The 17407-nt window shown below is 46.2% G+C and overlaps 2 protein-coding genes and 1 long non-coding RNA gene across 8 annotated transcripts; 2 read left to right on the forward strand and 1 right to left on the reverse strand.

The window, feature by feature from the left end:
• Window positions 1-1813: 1813 nt before the first annotated feature.
• LOC120704436 (WAT1-related protein At5g45370-like) lies at window positions 1814-4919 on the reverse strand. Of its 4 annotated transcripts, none has more exons than XM_039988829.1 (9): window positions 4504-4919; window positions 4194-4256; window positions 3967-4083; window positions 3591-3882; window positions 3267-3422; window positions 3019-3170; window positions 2368-2725; window positions 2225-2266; window positions 1814-2074 (listed from the first exon to the last, which is right to left on the reverse strand). In XM_039988829.1, exons 1-7 carry the CDS (start codon window positions 4788-4790, stop codon window positions 2560-2562), a joined length of 1233 nt encoding a protein of 410 aa, XP_039844763.1. In that variant the 5' UTR covers window positions 4791-4919; the 3' UTR covers window positions 1814-2074; window positions 2225-2266; window positions 2368-2559. The 4 variants fall into 4 exon arrangements, with proteins under 4 accessions (XP_039844763.1, XP_039844764.1, XP_039844761.1 ...); XM_039988830.1 differs by having other exon boundaries at window positions 1814-2077; XM_039988827.1 differs by having other exon boundaries at window positions 2225-2725.
• Window positions 4920-13360: 8441 nt separating this feature from the next.
• On the forward strand, window positions 13361-15232 carry LOC120704442. The gene is made up of 3 exons (XM_039988836.1): window positions 13361-14056; window positions 14151-14477; window positions 14566-15232. Exons 2-3 carry the CDS (start codon window positions 14319-14321, stop codon window positions 15043-15045), a joined length of 639 nt encoding a protein of 212 aa, XP_039844770.1. The 5' UTR covers window positions 13361-14056; window positions 14151-14318; the 3' UTR covers window positions 15046-15232.
• Window positions 15233-15340: 108 nt separating this feature from the next.
• Window positions 15341-17167, forward strand: LOC120704445. 3 transcript variants are annotated; one of them, XR_005687551.1, is made up of 5 exons: window positions 15341-15616; window positions 15714-15853; window positions 15950-16165; window positions 16252-16691; window positions 16786-17167. It is a non-coding gene; the product is annotated as an uncharacterized LOC120704445 (long non-coding RNA). The 3 variants fall into 3 exon arrangements; XR_005687550.1 differs by having other exon boundaries at window positions 15341-15620; window positions 15714-16165; XR_005687549.1 differs by having other exon boundaries at window positions 15714-16165.
• Window positions 17168-17407: the final 240 nt, after the last annotated feature.

Consider the following 17407-nt stretch of genomic DNA (forward strand, 5'->3'; position numbering starts at 1 on the left):
CTTCGCCACGCTGATGTCGTAGGCGGCGAGGTCTTTGGATTCTTTGCTCCTTGATCTGCCGAGGAAGAGGCGGCCGTATGGGACAGCTTCGCCAATGAAAGGCAGGTTCTTCTCGCGATCCACGAAGTGCCATGTCTCTTCAGACACATCAAACGCGACCGTGCCAGAAGGACCTCCCCCCGCCGCCGGTGAGAGCAGTATGTAGCGGCCGACCACGGCGTAGGACTCGATCCTCGCCGTCCATGGCGCCTGGTCGAGCAGGGCCAGCTCCTCCTCGTCCATGACAGGGAACAAGGGTGGAGGTGTCAGGGTGCGCCAGGAGCAATTGGTAAGCCGGCCATCGGCGCAGGACGCGTCGGAGAGGTCGAGGACTTCGAACCAGGGTGGACCGTTGGGCACCGACCATATGCAAGGGATGTAGGTGAGGAGGTACACCCTCGTGCCGACGGTGAAGGCAAGCGGCAAATACTTGGGTGAGGTGGGAGGCGGGCCCTTGGCGATCGCCTCCGTCTTGCAGTCGAACACGATGGTCTCTGCTGGGCCAAGCGGCGGCCCGTCTTCTTCGCAGCCAGGGAAGCCGCCGACCCCGACGATCCACGAGCGCCGATCCGTGCACATGGCGGCGAAGGCCATGTTGAACTCGCCGTCCAAGAACGCGACGCGGTAGGGGGAGGGGACCGGATGACCAGCAGTCGTCTTCTCGGTGCGCTTAAGCTCGACTAGGGAGTAGGAGGGATCCCTGGAAGCGTGCCGTACCACCAAGTACTGCTTTCCTCTCCTTCTTCTGATTATCCTCCTCTGGGTGCAGGTAGAAGCATTGTCAGCCGCCTGAGCCTCCTCCTCCGGCCACACGATCTTGTTCGGCTTCTTCTTCTTCTTCTTGGCGGGGGCGGAAGCACAATCAGCAGCGGCGACGGCCGCCGCCGCTTGCTCGTCCGGCCTCATGATCTCCTTCCGCTTCTTCCTTCTCCCGTCCGGCATATCGATCTGACTCTCTCTTCTCTCTCTCTCCTTCCTCTTTAGGATGGAGAATTAGGGCTTCGTATACGAGTTGATTCATATAGGGGCGGCGGTGGCGTGGTGCCGACCCGATAGCCAGGCCGAGGCGGCAAGGCATTTTGGGCCTTCTAAATCTACCTCAATTAAGCCCTCAAAAAAATCTACCTCAATTAATTATTTGCCATCAGCCCTCAATTAGATTTTACTTCGTTACAATAATTGTAATCAACACAACGGTTCAATAATCGGATCCAGATGATCTATGTTGCAGGAAAAACAAACTTGAAGTTCCAAAAATTCGTTCACCCACCTCCCATCTACTTCGTCACATGTACGTTGTTTTGTCTATTCGCTTGCATGCTTGCTCTTAGTAACATAGTTGCTGCTGATGGCGCGTACAGGTTTATTCCATCAAATAAAGAGGAGCAAGGCCAATTTACAGTGGCGTCTGGCACGAGAGGCATACGGTGAGGTGGTAGGGAAGCTGAAGCCCGTGAGCCAGGGAACCGATAGATGCCCCTAAAACTAGATAGTTTGACATGGACTGAGGACATGTGGGAGGAACAGAGAAACACAGAGGGAAGGAGCGAGTCAGGGATTCAGGAGACAGCAGGTCGGGTTCCATTGTCACGAATAAGAACAATGGTCTTGACAAAAACCAGATGGTGCCGATTTCGTAGAAATTTAGTGTGGTTTGATTCATATTGAAAGTACTTCTATACGGTGTCGTTCCATGACCAGGTCAAATTGTGCTCTACTTTCTGAAAAGAAGGTAGCAGTGAGCACTCACGCGGTACCAAATAGCCATGCGCCATGCGAGTTCAATTTGTAACTGACTGCATAATCATTTACATATATATAGCTAGCCGGTGAAAAGCATATACAACATTAGAAATAGAGAGGATAAACACATACACAACAAACAGGACAGCACGAGTACTATAACCAATTTTTTACAGAAAAAAATCCGGTATCAATTGGAGTACTGTACTGTCACAGAAGAACAGTTGTCTCGCCATAAGTACAGTAGCTCAAGTGCATTGCAGCTTCAGTTCCCCAGGCCTATAAGAATAGTCTGCTAGCACACAAGACAAATTCAAGTTAGCAAAACTAATGCTAGCAAAATCTGTGCAATACGAATGACAAGTGATACATGTTTCTGAATGTTCAAATACAAATGATTATAAGACAGTGACAAACATGTCAAGCCGTCGCGGGTAAGTACCTTTGATTGGTGAGGTTGTTCCAACTGCTGTTAGCCTTGGACCTGTAACGAAAACTATTGAAGCTGAAGGATCGCTGCAAATTACTCGAGGTACCACAGGCAAGAATGTCCAACTTATGTTCAGGATATGATTTTTTCAGTACCATGCGAGTCTTCCTGAGGATGGTTCTTACTTCAAATGCTTGAAATGGTAGTAGCATGCTTTCTTAAAGCGTGATACCTTGAAGAGGACGACTCTAGGCAAGAAATGTATTAAACTAAGAATACTGTGAAATAAATTTGATGCTGCTGTCCTAGGAAAAACAATTGAACCAATCCATCTACCCCTCCAGGGTCTAGGGATCAATGGAGCCACTGAAGGAACTTCCTGCCTTGGAGGTTGGTAGATCCTCCACAAGAAGAGGTCGCAAATAACTGGCTGTCAGCACTCTCTGAGCTTCATTGTAACGAGCCCAAGTAACCAGGTAAAGACCAGCGATGATGAAGAGTCCCCCGATAACACTGAAAAGAGTAGAAATGCAGATGTAAACAAGGTCAAAATTTACAAGTTGGCGATGATCTCACAGTGAGATAAGCAATAGATCCACAGCTAGATTCATGAAAATGCCATCATTCATCAAACACCAAAACTAATATCATTTAGCTTGAAAGAGTATCAAACTGATGTGCAACTGATTATTTGATAAACTCATGCTGAGCCACGAATTTAAAGGATCCAAAACTTGAGAAATCACCAAAAGACAATGTTGAAACAGCAACTTGGTACAGTTATAGGGTCGAGAGTTGGATCAGACCTTCCGAGATAAATTGGGGTTCCAAGAAATATAGTTGAAAGCAAGGTAGAACATGCTGGCTGGAGTGGATTGTACAGGGCGACTAGAGAGGGTCCAAGAATTTTGTTTGCCCAAGTCATGGTCGCATAGTTCAGACAAGAAGCAATAATTCCCTGGTGGTACAAGCAACAAACGTGGATAAATAACCAAGGAGATTTTTAAATCTCAGGCTCTCAGCATTATCATACAAGTCAAGTCTATATACTTACAGCATAAAAGATAGCTATGACCTCGGTTGTTGTCAGTGCCCACTCGTGGAGCCCACTGGTAGCAAATACCCCAGTCAACACCATAAACAGGGTGGCAAAGGAATAGGAGTAAGCAGTCAAGGATAAGCTTGCAGGATATTTTATCAGCACCGGAGCCTGGAGTAGGACAACAGAAAATGACAACAATCTCTATCAATCTTGAACATAATAAAGTAAACTTCGAAAAAAAGACATTCCATTGAGCCCCCATATAATATCTTCGTGTAAAACAAAAAGAAAAGAACGTAGCATGATTGACTATTAGAGCTCCAAAGTTTGCATTACCTGAATGACTAGATAAGCACCCATCAGGAAGCAATTTCCAATGAGGCACAAGACCCCAAGGTGCCATGTTTCTATACCATATCCGAGCATGGCTGTTGTCAACCACTGAGCAGAATAGGCATTGCTACTCCATGTGCCGGCGAGAGCATTTCCATCTGCTGCAACGGTGCCTCCCGTCCCAATCAAGGATGGGCCTCTGTAGAAGACCATTAGGACAGCACCAAAGACGCACACGGCTGTGCCAAGAACCTTGACAATTCCGTCTTTGGTGAAGATGTTGATCACCTCAACACTGGGAAAATATGTAGAATTTGCATAGAATTCAGTCGACGTTTGAGACCGTGGCCGAGTCAGGAGAAGCGCTACCGATGCTTACCCGACAATTGCGGCCAAGAGGAATGTGAACACCGGTATCGCCGGCTGGAACGCGGCGGCGTAGGAGGCGTTGGTGAAGCTGAGGCCGAGGAGGAAGAGGAGCTGGTTCCCGAAGATCCTGGAGGAAGGCATCAGAGACATGAACCCATTTCCACTTCCAGTATTACGCGACGGGAAACAAGAAAAGGAAAAAAACTGAGGATGTTGTTCTACGGGCAGATAAATTACCCGGTGAAGCCCAGGAGAGCAAACGACGCAAGCAGCTTACGGGTCACCGGGCGCCGCACGTTCCTGCAAGAACGGGACACCAAAATTACGGGAATAATTAAAATTATCATCCTCAGCTAGCTAAACCGACAGTTTCGCTCGAATTGACTCCACACCAAATTCGAATTGCAGAGGAATCCCCTAGGATGAGTACGAGAGAAAATTAAAGATTTTTTTTTCATTGGTTGCCGGAGCGGGGGAAATTGCACCGGAATTGGGTAGGGGAGGGGGAGGGGGAGGGGGAGGGGACGGGGACGGGGACGGGGAGCACCTCTCGCGGAGGAAGGCGATGGGGGCGAGGAGCGCGAGCGCGACGAGGTCGCGGTAGACGCAGAAGACGATCTGGTTCATGCCGACGTTGAGGACGGACTTGGTGAGGACGTGGTACCCGCCGTAGGCGACCTGCACGAAGGCCATGCCGGCGTGCGCCCGCCAGGCCTCGTTGTGCGCCCACTGCAGCTGCCCGCTGCCGGTGAGGGCCCACACCGACGAGGACCACCGCTGCAGCAGCGTCGGCTTGGTCTCATCCTCCGAGTCCGGCTCCGGTCCACGCCCCATCCTCCTCCTCCTCCGCCGCCGCCGCCGACGGTTCCCCTGCTCTCCTCCCGGCGCGGGCAGCAGGAGGTTGCTGCTGCTCTCTGCTTTCGCTGCAGCAGCCTTGGCTTGGCGTGTCGGCGTGGGCCGTGGGCGTGCCTGCGCGCCAGGTTTTATAAACGTCACGCACCCGTTCCGGCGGCTTTCGGCGGGTCCCTCCGACACACCTTCCACGAGCGCAGGCGACACTCTATCCAAACCCTCTCCTGCTGTGTTTAGATCCCACTAAAACTCCAAACTTTCTATCACATCTCCATCACATCGAAATATTAAATATAACAAATGACCCATACATGGAGTACTAAATGTAAGTAAATAAAAAAATTAATTGCATAGTTTTGATATACATTGCGAGACGAATCTTTTGAGCCTAGTTAGGTCATGGTAGGACAATATTTACCACAAACAAATAAAAAGTGCTACAGTGTGCTATAGTGTCCGATGTAACTTTTTCTTCCAACTTTTTCAGGGATCTAAACACAGCCCTTGATGGCTGCAGTGAACCTGAAAAAGCTTGGTTCCAGAACCTGGGTCTAGGGCTGGGCACACAACAAGGGCATCTGAAGTGGGCGTCGACTTGGTTGGCGATTTGATTTCTTTAAGTGATGAACAGTGTCAAACAGTGCTCGCTAGCGACTTGCTCGTCGCTAACTCGCACAGTCGCCGAGGGAACTTCTCTCACGCGCCCTCTTCCTAACGTCTGCCGTTCTCATCTCTCTCCTCCAAGTCGCCGGCGCAAATCGCCCACCCACTGCGGACGCCCTGAAGGGCCATCTTGCGAGGAGAAGGTTGTTTACCTTCAAATAATGAGAAAAGGAGTACCTAGCCTTGACCTTAAAACAAACTACAGCTGATTGTTACAAAGTTTGCAGCTCTTCGCCTAGATGGACTCATCGACCTTGCACGTCGCATTGTACTAACATTAATTTTAAACCTAGTTTTTCTTCTTCTTAAGTGAGAAATGATGATGCGTACTTCTTCCATCTCCAAAAGAATGCAACGGTCGATTCTCGGTGAGTCAAATATTTTCAAATTCAACCAAATTTATACACTATATTATCAATATTTATGTTACAAAATAAGTATTACTAAATCAATCATGTAATATATGTTAATATTAAATCTATGTAGAGATATAATTGATAGTAAATTTTTTATATAAATAGGATTAAATTTATAACTTTTTAATTTGGAAAAGCGAGAGTGGTAGGATGTGTGTCCATCACATGCTGTTGCTGTCCACCTGTCCGGCCGTCTCAGTTCTGGCCCGTGTTTAGATGCAAAAACCAAAATTCCAAAAAAAAATTTCCGGCACCTGCATGGAGATTTAAATCTAGACGAAATAAAAAACACATTGCGACTGCCGTCTGTAAATAGCGAGATGAATCTAATGAACCTAATTAGGCTGTAATTAGATGCTAAATTGCTACAGTAATGCTACAGTAAATAACCTCTAATGACGGATTAATTAGGCTCATTAGATTCGTCTCGCGACTTACAGACGAATTCTGTAATTATTTTTGTAATTAGTCTATATTTAGTACTTCAAATGTAGAAAGATGCCTTTTCAAAATTTTTACATTGCGCAACTAAACCGGGGCCTGCTGTTGCTGTAATGCTGTCCCATCCCAGCAGCCACAGGAAACGCGAGACGCTGGCCTTCTGGCCTCCCACTCCCAGCCCACCATCGTCGATTTTCTCTTTATTTTCTAACAAAAAAGATGCCCCGTGCGATGCCCGTGGCCACTGCATAAACTATGCAAATGCTAACCCCAAAACACTTTTTTTTTAACTTAAAGACAGGAGTGCTCCCAGATCATATAAGAAGTAGAATGCAAGTTCGTATAATAATTGTGATTACATAAATAACTAGAAGACTCAAACTCATACAATCGGGATACATTAAAGAACTAAACGGCCACTGGGCCCTCACACGCATGCCTCCTGACCAGCATTTCTTCCTTGATCAAACCTAGAACTCGAGTTGCTGATTGCGAAGCACCTTGGAAAATCCTTCGTTCCGCTCGTTCCAGAGATTCCAGACCGTGTAGATCAGTATCGCGGCGACTTGCCCTTTGTTCTCAGCGCTTGCGGCTTTCAGCGATAAATTCCACCAATCTTCCACCTCCATTCCTATCATCGGAACACTGATTAGGCCATTAGACCATTCTTGCACCAATTGCCAGACTTCTCGAGCAAAGCAACAATGCAGACAGAGATGCTTAGCCGTTTCGAATTCCTGATCCCACAAGCAGCACATCGGTTCACAAGCTATCCCTTTCATCAGCAAGTTATCTGCAGTCTGTAGCCTCTCCTGAACCAAGAGCCAAACAAAGAACCTGTGCTTGCCCTCAGCCTTTGCCCTCCAAATCGCTTTGCAATCAAATGTGCAGTAGGAGCCACTAAATTGTATGTCATAGGCCGACTTTGAAGTATAAAGTCCAATTGCAGTCCACTTCCACCGAATCGCATCTTGTACTTCTAAGAACTGCACCGCTTGTACATGCTCCCATAGAAGCACAAATTCAGCCACCTCTGTTGCTGTTGACATCCTCCACAAGCCCCTGGTCCATGTCTGATTCTCCACTTCTTCCCTTAACGTTAGTCTTTTCCTCCATGCCAGTTTATACAAATGAGGGGCAATGTCCCTAGGGGCATGACCATCTGCCCAAGTAGATTCCCAGAAACTAGCTTTTCTACCATCTCCTACTGTCACAAAGGTGCTGCATCTGAATAACTGCTTGTCCACTTCAGAACACGGGACCTCCGCACCCACCCAGGGTCGATCAGGATCGACCCACTGAAACCAGAGCCAGCGAAGGCGCAGAGCCCGGCTAAATTTTTCTAGATCAAGCACTCCAAGTCCCCCCAATGATTTGGGTCTTTTAAGTTTGTCCCAAGCCACCAGGCATTGTCCACCACTAGCAACTGAGCTGCCCTTCCACAAGAACCCCCTTTTGATCTTGTCAATTTTTTGAAGTAGCCATTTCTTCGGATGAAAAGCTGTTAGAAAATACACTGGGAGGGATGAGAGCACCGTGTTCAGTAACTTGAGCCGACCAGCCCTATTCATAAATCGTCCCTTCCACGCAGGCAGACGATTTGCCACCTTGTCTATCAGTGGCTGGATGTCAACACGTCGCAGCTCGCGTGTGTGCAGAGGCAAGCCCAAGTAAGAACAGGGAAAATCTTTGATCGAGCAAAAGAAACCCTCCATTACCTCCTCCAAGTTGATGTTGTCACATCTTATCGGGAATACTGCACACTTGCTGAGATTTATTTTTAGCCCTGAAGCCTGCCCAAAAATCTGCAAAATATCGGCAACCGCTTACACTTCTTCCTTGATAGGATTCAGAAACACTGCAGCGTCCTCAGCATATAGGCATAAAAAAGGATATATAAATGTCATACTACGGAACGGCTTGCATGACACTAACAAACGGATATATAATACAATAATAAATGTCATAAACAAGGAATAAAACAAGAGGAAAAGGGAGTAGAGTACGGAACGGCTTGCAAACCACGCCTGGGCCTGCCATACTACGTAGCACGTGCGACAGCCGAGAGATCATCATCAGATCATAGAGGATCTATTTTGATGGATTAAATTGAGTATTAAATTTTAGCACATATTAGTATTTATATACGCGTACTAAATTTTTTTAGATATTAATTAAGATATAGTTTATTCCATCTGTACTTTCATTTAGACAGGTTAGAATTAAAATTTAGTATTTTTTTTAGATATTAACATTTGGATCCAAACGGAATCTAATTACGCGCTCGATCGACGACTGGTTCAGCTTCGTGTGCAGCCTGCTAGGAGTAGCTAATACCAGCTCTTATCCTTTACGTACAAGTTTATGTAACGGACGATAGGTATGTGGTCCAACAAACTAACAAAGCCAAAGCTGTTAGCCTCCCACTCACCATCATCTGACATGTACAACTTCATGTGACTTTCTAAACTCTAAATCTTGGATTCTCCGCGGCTTTTTAATTTTTGCGTCCTTCAGAGAAACTAGAGAAAGGGTCATACAGTATTTTATATGCTAACTTTAAAAAACTCGTTGAGGGGTGGACTCTTATGGGGGTCCGTATACAATACAAGCGTGTTTTTCCTTTTTGATTGGGAGAGCTGTTGTATAGTGATTTTTTTCAGCTATCAATCACTTTTAGCACCAATAAGATTGCGACACGTCAATGCTATGCAGAAAAGCAAAAATGAGTGTTAGATCCATCTTTTCCAATCGGAAAAGCAACAAGTCTGGACAATAAGAAATCGATTGAGTACAAGGGAGAGGAAACCACTCAAAAACCAATTTGTCGTGCTATGTTGCGTGCTTGAAATCCTCGTTTGCAAGAAAGTCAGTAACATCTCTTTCACATGACTCTGCATTCCCCTTGAGAAAAATGAATAAATAAATAAAATGGCAGAGTAAATTTAGGTTGTTGTTCCTTTGTGGGAACTACTACATGGTAATCGAGTAAAAGACGCAACATCATCACTCAATTTTTAGAGTCGATAGAATGAGTCCGCGTAGCATTGACAATTGCCAAAAAAAAAACAAGTGACGATAGGATAAAAATCACTCAATTTAGCCAACTGATCTTCTGAGGTATGAATCGGTTGAAAATTTGGCTACAAATCACTCAAAAAACAACCCCACTCCTACATATAAAACAGACCCATCAGTTACAAAGCAGAAGGATTTCTTATCAAAAGATTAAGAAAGACCGTGACATGAACATGACTCATACTTAAAAATATAGAAAAAAAATAGAAATTTACAATACTAAAACATAACTTGCATTGGACTTGTAATTTGAGCGCAACTCGGCTAGCAAGGTACCTGCCACCTAGATTGAGTTCTCGACTCGATACGAGTAGTGCCCATAATTTTCAAGATTTATTGTAAGAATCAAAAATCTATTAATACAGTGCTAGGTGAATACCCTCCATAGAGAGGTGCCTGTGGTGACTCATCGATCTCAAGTTATTCTAGCTCAATCTTTTAAAGGTGATCGTAGGGGTAAGATTATGTGAGTGTATTCATAGGGGTGGATGCGCTCAAAAAGCGCATGTGCGTATGGGTCTATATTATTATTTTTTTAAAATACATTAGGCTTACAAAATATCAGAAACTATTTCATTAATTTGATTTCACCAGAATATACAACACCATGTGACTTTAATATTGAACTTGACTAAAATAGGCAACATATTCATCCAAATAAAAAGCAGACAAGAAAATATTAATATTACGAGAGCACAAGATTGAGTTGATATGAGGCAAAGAGATTGTACCATTTAATATGATCTTAACAATACAAGAAATTCATGCAAATTTGGATAATGCATTTCACCTCAAACACACCTTGAATGTACAAAACTGGACCGGTCTTCCCGTGATCCCGTTATCTTGACATCTTCGCCAAACAAGAGGTCCGCAAAAACTGGCCTGCACAAGAGGATCGAACGAATGGGTCAAGGGATGGAACAGAAAAAATGGACTGACGCACGTATCAGATTTTTACCCGAGTGATAGTTAGAAATCCCGTTCCTTCTACTAGGGATTTTGCAAGGCAACAAATTTAACATGGCACATTGTGTGGCCTGATGATTATCTGTCCGCTGTCAGGTCTTGTGTTCGTCGCCCTCCCTGATGATGGCTGCAGAAAACGTTCCAAGGTCTGAGGCGATGATCAGTCGACTGATCTCTTCATCTTCTTTGCTTCCTTCGTTTCGAGATAGTATAAGAGCCGGTTGACTGGGCCTGGAAGAGAAATAATGTGCAAAAAAAAGAGAGGATGCGAGGAAAACGTCGTTCGAAGTACATAACTATTTGTAAGCTCATGTGAAAGTATTAGATATTTAGATGTCATGAACTGTTCGCCGCCCCTGCTAGCGGCGCCCGCCCGCTAGCTAATAAGAAAACTAAGTTCCGGTCTTTTTTTTTTTGCAATCGTGGCTGAGCATATATTTCATTAAAATTATATTTCTATTGCGACCTTGCACTTGACATTGTAATCAATTAATTTTCAAAACTCAATATAATGATGATGATGCATACGAGATCTGGCATCCACATGCAGGCTGTAGCTGTCCCCGCCTGTCCGGCCGTCAGTCTATTTGTTGGCCCCGGTCGATAGATCTGCTTGGATAAGCACGAAATGCTGGCCCGTGGCCTCCCAGCCCTACCATAGGTACAATTAAGTGCTGCTAAGCTTCTTATAAAAAAAAGGGTGCTGCTACGCCAAGCTGTATTCCTTCCGATCCCTTCGCTTTCTTTTTATTTTCTCTTTACTTTTTTTTTTAAAAAAACAAGTTGCCTCTGCAATGCCTGCGGGCACTGCAAAAACTACTATGCAAACTAGGTCGGGTGGCGCGTCTCGCCGCTTCTGCTGCATTATGAGATGCCCTGCGTGCACCATGTAGTGGGTTTTTAAAAATGCAGACGACGCTTAATTAATATAGGACTTAAACTACACGTTGTCAGCTGCCCGCGTCGGAGTATTAGTTGCAATGTTAAAAGAAAGACCGTGGCCAGGCTGGAGAGTATACGCGGAAGCGGACGTGCCAGCGATCCTTAAACTTTTTGGCGATGTGGGCAGGTCACTGGAACACGAGCGGCCGAGCGAGGGCACACAAGGACATGCCAGCATGTCACACAAGGAACCTGCAGTCTAAGATTATTATCATATAAGAATAGAAGTTATAATCTAAGCAAAAAAATATTTTATTGAACTATCTCAACTCATCCACCAACTATCTCCAACAATTACGCAGCTCATTTATTATACCATCCTTTTCCACATGAAGTTTGAGTTTAAATATGCCACTAAGCAATATGTTTGACCTAATTGAATCTTTCCACCTATTTATATAGGGAACATATCTGATGCAAATCACAACTTCGTGAAAACCCGTGCAAACCACGGCAAAAAGTTGTATAAATTCATCAAAAAATCATACATCTAGATGATATGATGATATACAATCTTGTAAAATATCTTGTCCAAACTCGACTTCATTTGTGAGATATAAAAATAACAAATTTCAAACCAGAAAACTGTCCATGTGATTTGTCCAGGAGATATTTCATATGTATATCGTCAACCATGTGACAGATCAACGTTCTGCTAGGAACTTTGTGTTTCTTAGCTGGTACATGTAAAAGATCATTGTTCTCTCTCTTTGCCATTCTAACAAAACACAAGAGTCTCAGATAATTATGATACAAAAAAGCACAAAAATATCAATGAACAAAGCAAAACATGTTCCACAACACCTTCACTTGCCCTCCATATTCAAGGAACGGAAAGCCGCGTTTTGTTAACAATGTAACTGACCAATTTAGATTACACTCCGATAAGCAATCACAATCAGACATTATATTGCTTTGTCATGCAGACAGAATTTTTTCTCTCGAATATATAGGAGAGCTGTGCATCATTGTATTAACACCGTGTTCCGCTGGGTTGAAACCAGTTGCTTCGGCTGATTCGGGTTGGGCTTAGCAGCTGCAGCCGTTCGGCTGGTGGGCTGCAGCCGTTCGGCTAGTGTAAAGTGTAAACCTGACAGTGGCCTTCCTCCTTCCTCCCCCCCCCCCCCCCCCCCCCCCCCCCCCCCCCTCTCTCGTTCCGTTGCCCAAGCCTGGTAGGGTTCGATCTCCCTCTCGCCCACTCTGCGCCGCCGTCGTTCCCGCCGCCCCTTCACGCCGTCAGCCTCCCTCCCTCCTCTCCGCGGCCTGCAGCGGCCAGATCGAGTCGGGGCCGGACTATTCCTCGCCGGAAGGGGACGATTCGGCACCACCGCGTCCTCCCTCGTCTACCACAAGCCTCCACACAACCAGAGTCGGGTCGGTCGCCAAGGTTCCGGGGTCCCGCCCACGACAGTGGCGGGCATCCAGGGTCCCGGCGGCCACCGTCTTTGGCGCGGCAGCTCAGACCGGCCGAGTGCTGCACGCCTCCCTCAGATCTTCCGGCCTCCCTCGACCTGCCCGCCTCCCTCCCTCCATCGCCTAGCCGCCGTTCCCCGCAACACCTCACGACCTAATTGTGCGCCGGCCCCGGCTCGCCGTCGCGCTCTCCAGATCTCCGCCCCGCCGCCGAGGTGAGCATCCTTGCGCCCGTCCATCCACGGCTTGGCTCGTTGATTGCTTGCTATGCTCATTCCGTTCCGATTCGATTCGGTTCGATCCGCGGCGGGGGAGGTAGGTAGCGGCCTCTCGAGGCTTCGGATCCTATGTTCCCCTTATTGGATTTACATGCTTTAGCCGGCGGCGCCGCTGATAGGGCGCTCGCGCGGGCCGCCGGTCGCTTCGCGCGCGGCACGTTCGGTCGCTGGGTGCTGCATAGCTGGTGGGCGCGGCGTTGGCCATCGGCGAACTGGAACTGGCAGGCTCCGCTCGGGGCCGCAGGGCGGTGGTCTGAGCGTCCTGATTGGCGGATCTGGGCGTGGTGCTGCCGGGTTCAGAGGTTCCAGATCCTGGAGTTAATTTCGTAGTTGGTGGTTGTGATGTCGGCATAAGCTAGGGTTTTGAGTGGTTTCGTGACAGCTTGGCACTAGGATTTATTTGGGTTGGTTTTGGTAGCAATCGCCGGATTCGGTGTAGGTGGGATATGATTCCACGTCAGATCGATGAAATTTTCAATCGTGGAGAGTTCAATCTTGAGTCCTGTGTAGCTTAGCTTTTTAGGTTGCTCTGTTTCTTGTCTGCGCTAGAATTGCTGGCCTCTTTTGTTGCACAAATTTTGCATATCAATTATATTGTGGAAGGTCATGAATGCACTTGCAGCTCATATTTTGTTCTGATTGACAGCTTATGTTTTGTATTTTCTTGCCATTGCTTTTACAAATGTAGCATAAATTCATTATTTGCTAAGCATATGGGATACACTTATTCATGTTGACGAATAGAACAAGTACCTTGTAATGTCATGCTGTGCTACTGAATTAGCATAACATTACTTTAGCTGTGGGATCATGTAACATTTTGTTGTCAAGTCAGCGGTTTTGCTGTTTACTATCTTACAGAGCTGATTGAATTTCTGAATTAAGCGTGTGACTAACTTTTTCAAACACCTCATTGTGTCTGCAGGAGTCCTGATTTGCTAGGTTTGCTTCAGCCCATACGCTGGCACCGTTGTCTACAGCATCGTGCTCCCCGCCTCGAGCTAGGCACTACAACCTGCGTGCAAGAAAAGGAAAACACAGAGTCAAGGCAAGTTCCCGGTCCTTTCAATACACTGTTTTTCAGCTACCCAAGCACTATTGCATCCACAAATACGAAACCTATGCAATGTATTTGCAAACAGATGAACCGTTGCCATTGGGACCCGGCCAGTACCTCCTTGTTCCTTGACCTCTGCATTGACGAGAAGGAGAACAAATTCAACTGGAACAAAGAAGGGTTAACTACAGACGGGTGGCGTAACGTGCATAAGAAATTCAGAGAACTCGGCGGTTGATTTACTGATAAGCAGATGAGCAACAAGCTGCAAACATTGAAAAAAAGATTCAAGAGGTGGATGGATCTGCAAAAGTACACTGGCCTAGGTCGTGACAAGACTACGGGAGGGGTTGCGGCTGATCAAGAGTTGCTGGAGGCTATAGATGACATCGAGAATGCTCTCGATAATCAGGTGCTTCCCTTCAGATAAGAACTCATTTGTTCTGTGCCACAATTCGCATGAGGCCCATCTAAGTTTGCTAACCATCTTTGCCATGCAGGATACCCAAGATGACGACGCTCAGGCGCCTGGTGCACCACCTCCTTACCTAGAGCAGCTGCTCTGGCTGTACGGTTCCCCCAAAGACAGGGGATCATTCATGTGTGCCGGAGGTATTGCAGATTCAGTCAGCCCCCCAAATGATGCACCCGCTGGCTCGTCAAACAAAAGAGCGGCCGTGGAGACAGAGGTTGACAGCCCACCCAAGAAAAAGAGTTGCAGTACAGAGGACTACATGAGGCAGCTAACTGAATGCATACAAGAACGGAGTGCTCGTGATCGTACCCGTGAGCAGATCGATGTTGCCGAATGCATGGAAATACTGAGACAAGACGGTGTTCAGGAGGGGTCCGAGCTGCACTTCAAAGCAATGGATCTATTCAGGAAGTCGGTTTGCCGTACGTTGTTCAAGAGCTTGCAAGACCCAGAGAACCGCATCAAATGGATCGACTGGACGTGGACCAATGGAAAGCTACAGTAGCATCTATCGTGTATCGCCAAGCAGTTGGCTTGACGGTTGCAGTTGTTTTAGTGTATTTTATGGGACAGATGAACAATGCTTGTAATAATGTTGCTTATGTTATCAATCTGTACTAGTTTAGCTTCCTTCACCTTGGTTGCAGTTACTGAATTTGGTTTGTTTACTTTGTTCAAATTGATTTCATGTATCGCTGCATTTGTCTCTTACACTTATACTCAATTAGAATTCTTTGCGCATCATTTGCAAATAACTGTGGGGTTGTATTGGTGAACTGATTGATGTTTGATGTTTCCAGGTTTGTGAAGGACAACTAGGAGATAGAAAACAGCATCGGGGGGCATAACCAATGGCAGATGAAGGGGCAAGTGATGCTTCAAGTGATTCAAGCAACACTTTCTTGGATTTGGCTACTTGTGCTGCTGCTGTGGCAGCATATGCGGCCGAAAATCCTAATGCAACGGCGATAGCCAAATGCAAGCGGCACCTGTGGCCTTCGAAGTGCACGAGGCTACTGGGCGAGAATGGGTGGAAGCTAGTTTGAGGGACCCATGGAGATGCTATGAGAATTTCCGTAAGTATCCTTTCCCAAATGCATTTAGGTGTAATCCCAGCTTCAAAAACTTTTGGAATATTTTAGCTTATTCTGATCTAGGTTCGTTTATTTGTAGGTATGAACAGCGAGACATTTCATAAGCTGCATAAAATTCTAGTTGTCAACCATGGGCTGCAGTCTACTCAAGAGTTCGGGTCCATAGAGGCTTTAGGAATGTTTCTATGGGCATGCGGGCACAAGCAATGCATGCGACAGGTGAAAGAAAGACCTCGTAGGGCATTGGGAACAGTAAGCCATAAGTTCGGGGAAGTGCTTTGCGGACGTACTTACCTTTGTTCCACGGATGCATAGGCGCTATAGATGGAACACACGTACCTGTGTGTGTCTCTCGGAGGTCACATGATGATTACCTCAACAGGAAAGGTTGGCCAAGCCATAATGTTTTAGCTGTAGTTGACTTTGACATGAGGTTCACATTTATTGGAGTGGGGATGGCGGGAGCTGTGCACGACATGGCGGTGCTAAGGGAGGGGTGGACGGCTCGAACATTCCCTCACCCACCACCAGGTTGGTTTCCTTAACGAAAACCTAGTAGAGACTTGTCGTTGTACGAATGCAATTGAGTAACATGTGCATTTGGTTTCTGTACATAGGAAGATATTATTTGGTGGACTCAGGGTATGCCAAAGAGCGTGGGTATTTGGGACCCCATCGCCACAACAGGTACTGGAAGGAGTTCAAATATAGGGGTCCTGAGCATTTGCAAGAGTTGTTCAACTACCATCATTCGAAACTGCGTAATGTGGTTGAAAGGACATTTGGGGTCGCCAAAAATAAGTGGCAAATGTTGAAAGGTATGCCAAACTATCCTACGGAGAAGCAATGTGAAATTATTGTGTCATGTTTTGCACTGCATAACTTTGTACGGGATGAGAATGCACGGTCATCGACAGTCGGTCCGATGCTGGTACCTCCAATAAGTCAGTATTCCAATAAGTCAGTATTCCAATCAGTGGGTTGAGTCAAATGCGGAAGATGACATGGCAACTCTCCGTGATTGGATTACTACTGGACTTGGAGTCATGGGGTTCGGGTATGTGAGTTTACAAAAAAGATTCGGATTTTGATGTTGGTAAAATATGAACAAATGTATGATTCTTTTTTCTGCCGACAAATTTGTGAACCAGGCTCAGATGATCTGCGGTGGAACCTGGAATGAAGGAGAAGCACAGGACAATGTTTATTTTGGTCCCTACGGTTTCATGAAGTTGGATGTGCCTGTGTGTTGGCTTATTTTGGTACGGAGGGGTTCATGAAGTTTGGATTTGTGACTGTAGTGCATAATGCACAACCACTTGGTAATTTGGTAATTGGCTGACCTTCATTCGGTTATATGAATACATGATGATACAACTGGTGATTGCTAACTAATTTGAGGCAAGTGAGCACCTCACTTGGCACCAACATTTGAATTCAAACTTGAGACCTGAAATCAGCAGCACGGCTGCTCGATGGCTGTAATGAACTTAAATTATGTATTGTAATCTCCTGTTGACTGCTTTGGTGATCTGTTGGTATGGATGTACTGAACATAAATGACTTGTTGTATGCACACCAGATTTGTCGCAAGTGAGCATCTTAGTTGGCGCCAAGAATTCTAACAGCCACAGCTGCTGCACGCCAGCTGCTACAGTGCACGGCTGCAATCAGCAGTCGGCCTGCTTGTCTGCTGCCACTAGCTGGAACACCTCCAGTCAAGAGCAGCCCTTTGTTGGCCAGCCGAACACAGTGTAAGAAGAAAAGAGTTTT

This window comes from Panicum virgatum, chromosome 4K (assembly GCF_016808335.1).
Source record: "Panicum virgatum strain AP13 chromosome 4K, P.virgatum_v5, whole genome shotgun sequence".
Classification (NCBI taxonomy): domain Eukaryota; kingdom Viridiplantae; phylum Streptophyta; class Magnoliopsida; order Poales; family Poaceae; genus Panicum; species Panicum virgatum.

Bases quoted from the DNA above. Each gene is read 5' to 3' on its own strand.
- LOC120704436 (XM_039988829.1), bottom strand. From the start codon at position 4,790: ATGGGGCGTGGACCGGAGCCGGACTCGGAGGATGAGACCAAGCCGACG. The intron at 4,257-4,503 runs GTGCTCCCCGTC...CCGTTCTTGCAG, and splicing joins ATCGCCTTCCTCCGCGAGAG to GAACGTGCGGCGCCCGGTGA. The intron at 3,883-3,966 runs GTAAGCATCGGT...ATATTTTCCCAG, and splicing joins CTCTTGGCCGCAATTGTCGG to TGTTGAGGTGATCAACATCT.
- LOC120704442 (XM_039988836.1), top strand. From the start codon at position 14,319: ATGAGCAACAAGCTGCAAACATTGAAAAAAAGATTCAAGAGGTGGATG. The intron at 14,478-14,565 runs GTGCTTCCCTTC...TTTGCCATGCAG, and splicing joins AGAATGCTCTCGATAATCAG to GATACCCAAGATGACGACGC.